Genomic DNA, 9,951 nt, shown 5'->3' with positions numbered 1-9,951 from the left:
CTGCTGTTCCCCGCCAGCAGCTGCTCCCCCAGCCGCCAGCGCAGGGCGGGGGCCGGTCGGGCGCGGGCGGAGCAGAGGCAGAGCAGACCCCCGTCGTCCTCGGGGGAGCAGGAGGGGCCCAGCAGCCGCGGGGGGCCTGAGGGGGGGAGGAGGGGTCAGCGCTGCCCATGCGCCCCCAGGACCCAGGCCCCCTGCGCCCCCACTCACTCTGTACAGAGAGGCGCAGGGAGGCGTGCAGGGCGCCCCGAGGGTGCTGAGCATGGCAGGTGAATTCGCCTTCGTGCCCCAGCTCCAGCCGGGGCAGCTCCAGGACCCCTGGGTCGGAGGGCAGGCGGGCGCTCGGGGTCCCGCTGCCCCAGGCCCAGCTCAGCCTGGCAGGCGGGTTGCTGTCGGTGGCACAGAGCAGGCGCAGGGACTCCCCTTCCAGGGCTGAAAGGGATGAGCCATTCCCCAGGTACTCCCGCTCTGGAAAGACAGATGCAGACGGAGAGGGGGACCCCCGGGGTGAGGGCTTGCGCGGCAGGGCTCTCGGAGGGGCTCTCGCTGGCACCCCTACTGCCACGCAGAGCCAGCATCACGTCGGCGGCTCGCAGCGCCTGTGGCCTTCCAGCGCCGTCGGCCGTCACGAGATCCTGAAGCCATCTGCAAGCTCAGCACAGCTTGAGGAGAAGTGCCCGGAGGAAGGACTCAGTAGCACTGCCAAGCCAGCTGCCGGCTGCCAGTGGCACCACTGCACCCAAGGGGGGGCTGAGGGAGCAGGCCCCGGCAGCTCGGCCCCACCCCCTCGGGCCCAGCCCGCCTCCCGCCTTCCTGCCTGGGTGTGCTTCCGCGCTCCCCTGTTGACACAGGATGAACCCCTCCTGCTGCGTTGCTCAGAAGACAACTCCATCACCAGGGCCAGAGAACAGTGCAGCCACAGCGCACATGAGGGAGACACCCCCAAAAAGTGAAGGAAGCCTGACCTTGCAGCTCCGTTGCAGCACTCAGATCCCCCAAATCCTACAGCTGGGACTCAAACAGATACTTGCATGGGGAGGTTCGGACCACGGCACAGGGCCAGGAGGGGGAGACCCCCAGCGTCCAACATTCAAGACACAGAAACCAAGAGTGGCTGCCCCCTCCGGGGAATATTACGCAGCCATTAACAGGAAGGCAGTCCAGCCCCGGTTAGTGCGTGAGCAGCTTGGAGACATGCGGTGAGGTGACCAAGCCAGTCTCGGAGGCCAGAATGGCCGCCCCGCCGGGGCGGGGGCAGGCAGGCGCACCGAGTCGGAAAGCGCATGGTGGCGGGCGGGCAGGGAAGGGGCAGGCTCTGGGGAATGGGGATGTTCTGGGGCTGGATCAGGAGGTGGTGGCACAGCCCGGTGAGTGTCCTGAGTGCCGCTGAATCGCTCGGTCCCTGGAGGGAGGCCCCGGAGCTGGGTGTGCTGGCCCTCCCAGCACGCTGGTGACTCGGGCCAGGCCTGGGGCCTCAGCGACCAGCCGGGCCCCCCAGTCCGGGACCTGCTCTCCTGGTGCGTGTGTTTATCTGTCGATGACACCTCCATCAAAGACAAGGTGATGCCAGATGCATCCAAGGCCGGACCACACCCCCTTCCACGGCAGCGCCCCGAGGAGGGGCGGAGGGGCCGGCAGGGTCGGGGTTCAGGGCTTTGGAGGTGGGCTTCGCTGGGACGGGCTGCGGCTGTGCTGCTGCCCTCGGACTCACCTCTGGCTGCGGATGGTCCGTGCCAGGAGGCCGGCCAGGAGGGCCAGCAGGACGTCCTGCTGTGGCGTCCCTACCCCCACCCGCGTGCCAGGGTCCCCGCCCCCTACCCGCCCCCCAGCCCTGGCGACCCGGCCTACCTGCACAGTTTTCTCGGAGAAGGCTGACGGTCAGGTTCTGGGGGGCGTCTAGCACCGGGAGACACTGTGAGGGGCGCTGCCCAGAGCCCCCCCGAGCCTGTGACCTCCCCACAGCCCCCGCACTCACAGGACACGTCAAGCCGGAGGGTCCTCTCCGTGCTCACGCCGGGCCAGGGGAAGGAGACCCTGCACGTGAGGTCGGTGCCGTGGTCCCGCGGGCGCGGGATGAGCAGGAGCTCCGAGAACTTATGCCCCTCCCGGCCGGGCGCCGCGGGCCTGAGGGCAGCCCCGGTCCAGGTGATGACCGGGGGCGCCTCGGCACAGGCCCCCCGCAAGGAGCAGGTCAGGCGGCTGGGCCTGCCGGCCTCCAGGGGCTGCTGCACCACGATGTCGGGGGCCTGCGTCAGCGCTGGGGGAGGGAGGGGTGCAGCGCTGAGCCGGGACCCCCGGCCCCCGGGAAGGGGAGGGGCCTGGCCTGGCCGAGAGGCCTCCCACGCCCCGGGCTGCTCTACCTGTCACCCTGACCGCGAGCGGCTGGGCCTTGTAGCTGTGTCTCCCGGCGCTGCTCTCCACGCGGAAGTAGTACTGGCCGCTGTCCGTCCGGCGCACGCTGCTGATGTACAGGGCACAGCTGTGGGCCGCGGGGTCCCCCAGGTGGAACGTGGGTCTGATGCCCTTGTCGAGTTTCTTGGCTGGGTGGTTCGTGGCCACGAGGACGTCTGAGGCGCCTCTCTGGAACCAGTAGCCGTACACGGGGCCCCCGGCTCTCGCGTCTCCCCAGGGGTAGGAGAAGGAGCAGGGCACCCGGACGCACAGCCCCTCCTGCACCGCCACCTGGCTTTGCACACGCAGCCTGTACCCTGCGGCCCACGCCGAGAGCCCCTGGGCGCCCGCAGGCCAAGCGGTGACAGCTTCAGCCGCGGCCACGCCCGCCCCGCCCCAGGGCTCCCCGGGCCACACCAGGGGCAGCAGCAGCAGCAGCAGCCGCCCGCCCCTGGCGCTGGGGGCCCGCAGCATCCTGTCCGGGGCTCTGCTGGTGTCTGTGGCCCCTGAGTGCCAGAGGCTCTGCAGGAAGCTTCCGGGGAGGCAGGAGGGGGCCCCCAAAAAGGGAACCTGAAGCCGCAAATGTCTGGGACCATCCCCTCTTCCCGGTTCTTTCATGACAGGAACAGCGTGGCAGAGAACGGCCGGGGCCCCGCCCGGGAGGAGCCCCGCTGGCTCAGCTGGGCAAGGGCGGCCAGGCTGGCACTCGCCGGGCACCGGGGAGGGGCCAGGGCAGGCTTCCGTTTACTCCTCCATGTGCCCGCCGCGCCTCCAGCCATCCTCTCACCCTCTCCCTTGCCCATGCACCCTGCATCCACCCAGTCCCCACTGTTCAGCATCCGCCCTCCAGCCATCCACTCGTTTCATTCACTCACTCACTCATTCACTTTTTCATTCATTCACTCACATTCATTTGCCCGGCAAACACCTGTGCCAGGAGCTGGGGCAAAGAGGCAAGCAGGCCCTGCCATCAGGGACCCCCAAACCCACCCCCAGAGGCTCTCCCAGGGCACCGAGCCCCCCCACCCCGCCGGCCGTGGGGCCTGGGCTGAGGCTCCTGCTGTCACGGTGGGAAGCGGGACGCCAGGAGCCCCCGGCTCGCAGGCCTCCCCCCTGGGGCTGCTCTGAGATTGCCACCTGGACATTTTAAATAATTTCATCTTCCCATTTTTGTAAGATCCCTTTTAATTGACTTATGCACACAAGAGCTGGGGCACAGGCCGGCGGTGCGGGGCTGAGAGGAGTCACCAGAGGCAGAGTGAGGAGCAGGCCAGGCAGAGCCATTGAAGCCCACTGAGGGGAGCAGCGGAGACAGGAGGGGTCTGCTGCGCCCGGGGTCAGGCGAGGTGACCCACAAGCAGCGGCGGCGAAGCGTCAGGGTTTTGCCCTTTAACCTGTTGCACCATCTGGATACATTTTTTTTTTATCATCCTAACTTACTTTGCTGTGTAGGATTCTCTCAGACTCCCTGTACTTTGCTGAAAAGCCGTCCTTGCTTACGGCTGTGTAGTACTCCATGGCCGTTTGTCTGTGACAGGCGTGCAGGCGGCGTCCGTGTCCCTGCTGTTGCCAGACGTGTTGCTGTGAGCCTGGCGGCACATACTGGCGTTTTGCTAATGGTGTCATATTCTGTGGACATACACTCAAGAGGGGCGTTGTCTGCTCCTAGATGTTTCTGGTTTTTGTGTGTGTTTAGAGGAGCCAGGGTGGAGGCCATAGGTGGGGGATGTGCGAGAGAGGACTCACCAGAGACAGAGCGGGGAGCAGAACAGGCGGATGGACAAAGTGAGCTGCTGAGGGGACAGCGGGCGGGTCAGGAGAGGTCTGCGGGGCCCTGGGGTCACTCTGGGGATCGAACTCCTGCTGCAGTGGCGGGGCACAGCTTCACAGTGCTGAGACTTAACCCCCAACCCCCGTGCCAGCAGGGAGGGCTCACACCAATGTTTTCTTGAGTGTGATTTTATTCCTATAAAACAAGGGAATCTGGTGCAGAAATCCATGTGTCAAAGAGAGAGAAATAAGGGAATAAGGAAAAAAGTTGTCATTGTTTTATGCCCAAAAGCACAGCGACCAAGCAGGACTTGACAGCTGAGCAGGTTTCTGGTTTTCACCCTCAGGCGCGGTCTGTGTGAGCAGGCAGCTCTCGGCCTGCCTGCGCCCAGGGAGGGAGGCCGGCTGGCTGTGAGGCTGACTTATCTCCGCCTGTGGGAGACTCCTGGCTGGGGGCTGGCTTTGATCTTCCATAACCACTCGATGGTGATTGTGGCCAGTGAGGTGGGACTTTCGCTTCCGCCCAGGGATGCGGGGATTCTGCGGTAGCCCTCCGAGGCAGGGACCGGCCTCCCCAGGCCCGGCTTCCTCCAAGGTCAGAGCAGGAGAGAGGTCCCCACAGGCCAGCCCAGTCAGGTCTCACCGTTGTTTTCTTCATCCCTCTTCCCCAGTCTCTGCTCCCAGGAGACCCGGTCGTCATCTAGGCTGGAAAACTGCTGACCAGGAAAATTGTGCTGAGTTGATCACAAATATATAAAAGGAAACAGGCCCAGCCCAGCCTCCCCCACAGGGAAGTATCACTTCCTTTTATCAGTGAGCAGTTCCTCCCTTCACTTTTCAGTCACATCTCTCCAACATGAGATGACTTATCCCTTTTTTTTAAGTAAGCACTTTTTTTTTTTTAGTTGTGCATACAGAACTGGGGTACAGGCCAGAGGTGCAGGGGTGGTGAGAGGTTTCACCAGAGACAGAGTGGGGAGCAGCACAGGCAGATCAACGAAGTACACTGCCTAGGGGAGCAGCGGGCGGGTCAGGAGAGGTCTGCCGCGCCCTGGGGTCACCTCCCTGGCTGGGGATCAAACTTGCACTGAAGTGGCTGAGGCTGGCTTGCAGTGCTGAGTCCCAACCCATTGCACCACCAGGGAGGGCCCTGGATCCACATTTCAATGCAGCACAATTCCCTTCTTTCTTCTATTTCCTTGTTTAATGTCTCGCTTTCTTTCTTCAATTCACTGATTGCTTGTCTCATACTGTTTTTTTCTTTCTCATTTCTTTCATTCATTTCTTTCATTTCCTTGTTTGCATTCTTCAATTCCTTGATGGCTTGCCTCATATAATTTTTTTCTTTCTCATCTTTTTGTCTATCATGATGATTTTGAATTCTCTACCTGGTAGGCTGAGTAGTTCTTCTATTTCTTTGGCGATTTCTGGTGACTGATGTTTTTGTGGTGAGTTTTTCCCCTGTGGACTTGCTTGAGCATTTGTTAGTCTTCTTTTCCCGATGGTGTTTTTTCTAATATTTTCTATTCCTTGAGACATGGTGTTGCTATTGTTGGCTGGCATTCTTTCTAGATGTTCTTTCTGGGATGGCCAAAGGACTTCCAGACACTGTAGTTGTGGAGGACATTCTGAGCTGTGCTTTGTTTCAATATCTCCTGTTTTTCCAGCCCCGGCTGTGTGGAATTGTGTCTGTTGTCTCAGCCATAACAGTCAGGGTTCTCTTGTGGTGTTCAGCTTCTTCCAGTAACATGTTGAGTCCTAGTCTCTGGAAGGTGCTTGCAAGAAGTGCCTGTGATGGAGGAAGGAATGGGAGGGAGGCAGCAAAGACTGAGTCACACGAAGGGGACAGGTCAGGGGCCAGGGGGCAACTGACACAGCCATAAACTCAAGGTCCTCAGGCGCCAAAGCCCAGAGGCCTGGTGCCCTGGTGAAGATAAGGACTGGAGATGGACATGAAGCTCACTAGGGAATCTCTGGGTCCTCTCAGATTCTATACAAAGTCAACAAACCTAGGCTCCCAGGGAGTGACCCTCCCAGGGATTGTGTCTGTATCAGGCAGTCTCTGCACCAGCCCCAGGCAGCCGCTCCTCTGCCCACCTGTGCCTATGCAGGTGCTTCTTTCCCTCTGCTCTCTCCTTCTTCAGGGCAGCAGCCTCCTGCCTGCCCATGACCTGTACCATGCCAGGATTTCTCTGCACTGACCTCCCTCATAGAGGCCGCTCTCCTAAGACCGCCTGCCTGCAACCCTGCAGGTCTCTCTCCCCAAACCTGTCCCTTCGGGGCAGCTCTTCCTCCACACTTGTACCCATGCAAATGTCTTTTCCTCTGTTATCTCCTTCTAGTGAATTTCCTCTTTAAATATAACTGAGTCTCTGTCTCGTGGAGAATCTCGCCGAGTGCCGCTGAAAGGGGAGCTCTGGTGAAACTTCCCCGAGTGAACCCAAGGACCCCGAACTCAAAAAAACGACATCACCTGGGTGGGCTGACTTTCTCCGTTGAATTTCTAGCTTCTTCTGTTGATCTTTGTAGCATTCAGATGTCCGGAGTTCCCACTATGCTTGAATGTGGCGGCGGGGTGGTGGGGTGGGGCAGTGGACTCCTTAGAAGTGTTATAGGTCTCCCTGCAATTAGGCCTGTCCTTGAGTCAGTCACTGGTTTTGTTGACTTTCTGAGCACTGTGCACCTTGCAGGGCAATGCCTTCCTGGCTCATGCGCCTTCAGGCCTCTGCTGTGGGGGCAGGGAGTGCAGGAATGCAGGGAATGCCAGAAGGCTGCCAGGCCTCCCTCTGCCACTCGGGGCTCTTTCTGCCCACTCCGAGCAGTCTTTCCCCTCCGCTGGGGTCCGCTCTAGAGCTGAATTGTCTCTTTACCCCCAGGGCTTTACCACAGGTTTTGTGGGTCCATGTGGTAAGCAGGCAAGCCTCCCCTCTGAAGCACTTCCTAGGGCCTCTGTGCCCCGATGTGCCCCTGGGGGTCGCGGGAGTGTTAGCAGCGTTGTTCTAGTTTCCCAGTGGCTGGGCCTGTGGTGTTTTGTTTTTTTTTCCCTCTTTTACCTCCCACGCTTTGTGAGCCTTGCTGGGCCACACCGTGATGGTGCACAAGTCTCCAGGCCTCTGCTGTGGGGGCGGGGATGCAGGGAGCGCTGGGGGGGCTGCAAGCCTCCCATTGCCCCAGTCGCCAGTTCTTGCTGCCCGCCTCCAGGGCTCTATGTGCCCACTCCGAGCAGTCTTTGCCACAGCTTGGGTTCCACTCACTGAGCTGAGTTGTCTCTCTTTACCTTTCGGGCTTCAGCAGGCAGAAGAGCAGCAAGCTTCCCGTCTGAGGTATTTCCTAGTGCCGGGTGCTCCCAGATCAGAGCTCCCCTGTTGAGTCTCCCTCAGTTATCTTCCTTCTAGTGAGTCCAGGGTGCTCTCATTTGCGTTGAAACCCACAGTACGTAAGTCTACAGTCCGTTTTCAGGCTTACATTCCTGTGTGAGCTCAGAAGTAGTGATTTCGGCGTCTTCACTCTGCCATGATCTTGCTGGGTCCCCACAATTCCCTTCTTTCGAATTAGGAAGCTTGTTTAATCACCAGCCAGGAAGCACGGGAGAGGGAATTCCAGGGCCCAGGCTTATCTTTGACATAGAGGGGGTGCTGGGGACCAAGGAGTCACCCCAAAGCCAGGGAGGGTCATAGAGCACAGCACCCTGCCCCTCTTCTGTAGACAGCATCGCCTTCCGGTCCCCTTGCCTGAAAACCAGGTCTAGTTGCCCGGATGCAGGGTGGATATCAGGCTGGGGTCTGTTCAGAACTCAGGGAAACACACCCCAGTGTGCACGTCAGCTTGTGTTGTGAAAAAGAAGGCTGGTATTTCATCCAAGGCTATCTTACTTTCACTTACAAACTATTTACTTGGTGGCAAGAGCTGGTTTTCAACGATAGTCTTCTCTAGAACCACACAGGATCTTTCCTGTATCTTTTCTTCTTTCTTCAAACCAAGTGCATTTTGAACAAAAAGCCATGAAATTGCAGCCTCCCTGCAACCCAGCTGCCCTGGCTCAGTGACCCCTCCCACTCAGTGGCTTGCGCCCCCTGGCGGCGAGCCCTGCCAAGAGCTTGCCACAGAAGACGCCAGGGAGCAGCACAAAGGTACGTAGGTAGCGAGGAGCAGTCCAGTTCATGATTCAGGGCACTTGGGCAAACAGGATCATTTGGGCAACCGCTCAGACTGTCTCAGCACCTCGACAGTAACACTGTCTCAAAGCAACACCCACGCTTTAACCTCCACTCTAAATGCCGAGACACCAAATGCCTGTCCCTAGCCTCCCTTGCAGCCAGGAATCACCGCCTCTAGACAGTGAGGTAGAAGCAGAAATCTACCAGTCTGCTGGGAAAGTTTTGATCACCAGTGCTGGATTCAGATGCAATGCCCAGAGCGGTGGCCTCCATTTTGGGGCCATGAGGAAAGATCAAGAGAATCAGAGGTTTGGCTCCAATAGCAAATTAACCTCTTGTGCGTATCCAATGGCCAGTGGCTGTTACTTGTAACTGATAGTTGCCAGACACCCTGCCAGTATGGAGCTGTCATCAGGGCTCTGTATTCCCCCCCCACCCCCAGCACAACCCACTGGGAAGAACCACCCCTTCTTCTTCTTATATTTATGGAAATAACTTTGCAAACTGCTTGCAGACGCTCATGCCACATACTGAACCTTCACGGTTCAGTACAGGGGTGGACAGGGTGCATCTCATCTTGGCCGTGGCTACCAAGCCACCTCTCGCCCCCACCCACCCCAGCACAGGGCTCCCACAGTACGTGCGGCAGCCACTCAGCCTTGTTTCGGTGTCCCGAGTGTGCAAGCTGACGCCGGCGCCTTCCTCGGTCTCTGCAGGAACACGTGGCCTGGATCTGGGCTGGGCGCCGCCTCAACCCCGGCGGGTGCCGTGTGCGCCTGGCCACTGTCACTTCTGTTATTCTGTTGTCAAGACCAACCGCTCCCCAATTTCTCCGAGACACCAGACACACACAGGCCAGAGAAAATTCTTCGTTTTATTTCCGTCCACAATTCCGTCCGTCCACCTCCCCGACCCCCCACTTTGTTGCAGGCCCTCCCCCAACACCTTCACAAAACACTGATTTCCTCCCAGAGCTAAAATGAACACTAGTCCCAACTAGGCTCCCCGCCCGGCCCGCCTCCCCACTGCCTGCATGGCCACTGGCTGTGACCTGGCCATCTTCGGCTCCCTGCCCCGGCCGCCCTCCCCAGGCCTCTTGGCCTGCTTTCCCGGGCCCCTTCTGAGCCCTCCCCCACTGCCCCCCCGAAGCGCTCTAGACTCCTCTGCCGGGTTTCCAAGCTGCCCCCTGCTCCTAAACTCCCTCTCAGCTGTTACTTGAGGGGTGAACATGCCGGTGAAGGCCGAACATCTTTCATGCTGGTGGGGAGGGCAGGGGCAAATTCTCAAATCGGTAAAAGACCAAGGTAAAGGCAGAGAGAGAGACTGCAGCGGGGCCAGGGTGGCGGAAGGCCCAGCCCCTCCGCCCAGACGAGGCAGGCAGGGCTGGCTGCCCCCGCCGGCCGCTAGCTGCTGCGCGGCCTCTGGCTGCGGGCCTTGTACACCTCGATGAGCAGGTCCTTGACGTACTGGATCTCCCGCTCCACCGACTCGGCCCTCTCCCTCAGCTCCCTGTTGCGAGCCTCCAGCCCCTGGCACTCGCCCTCCAGGGCCTCGCCCTCTGCCCGCTTCCTCTGGCGGTACCTCAGAGCCGCAGACTTGTTCTGGTCTCTCTTCTTTTGCTTGCGGTCCCCTCGGG

The 9,951-nt window shown here is 60.1% G+C and overlaps 2 protein-coding genes across 2 annotated transcripts in view; both read right to left on the bottom strand.

The window, feature by feature from the left end:
* LOC101630406 (sialic acid-binding Ig-like lectin 13) overlaps positions 1-3,989 on the bottom strand; it is a 5,014-nt gene extending 1,025 nt beyond the window's left edge. The window contains exons 1-6 of the mRNA XM_004694021.1: positions 3,889-3,989; positions 2,358-2,920; positions 1,973-2,254; positions 1,846-1,893; positions 208-465; positions 5-136 (exon numbers count right to left, since the gene is read on the bottom strand). Coding sequence (XP_004694078.1) covers positions 5-136; positions 208-465; positions 1,846-1,893; positions 1,973-2,254; positions 2,358-2,920; positions 3,889-3,989 — 1,384 coding nt within the window. The remainder of the gene's footprint in view (positions 1-4; positions 137-207; positions 466-1,845; positions 1,894-1,972; positions 2,255-2,357; positions 2,921-3,888) is intronic.
* A 5,181-nt stretch (positions 3,990-9,170) lies between these two features.
* Positions 9,171-9,951, bottom strand: part of ATF5 (activating transcription factor 5) — a 3,760-nt gene continuing 2,979 nt past the window's right edge. Inside the window, exon 4 of the mRNA XM_012733514.1 lies at positions 9,171-9,945. Coding sequence (XP_012588968.1) covers positions 9,719-9,945 — 227 coding nt within the window. The 3' untranslated portion in view covers positions 9,171-9,718. The remainder of the gene's footprint in view (positions 9,946-9,951) is intronic.

Source organism: Condylura cristata, unplaced genomic scaffold (assembly GCF_000260355.1).
Source record: "Condylura cristata isolate star-nosed mole 26May11 unplaced genomic scaffold, ConCri1.0 scaffold00041, whole genome shotgun sequence".
Classification (NCBI taxonomy): domain Eukaryota; kingdom Metazoa; phylum Chordata; class Mammalia; order Eulipotyphla; family Talpidae; genus Condylura; species Condylura cristata.
This window is presented reverse-complemented; position numbering and strand designations above follow the sequence as displayed.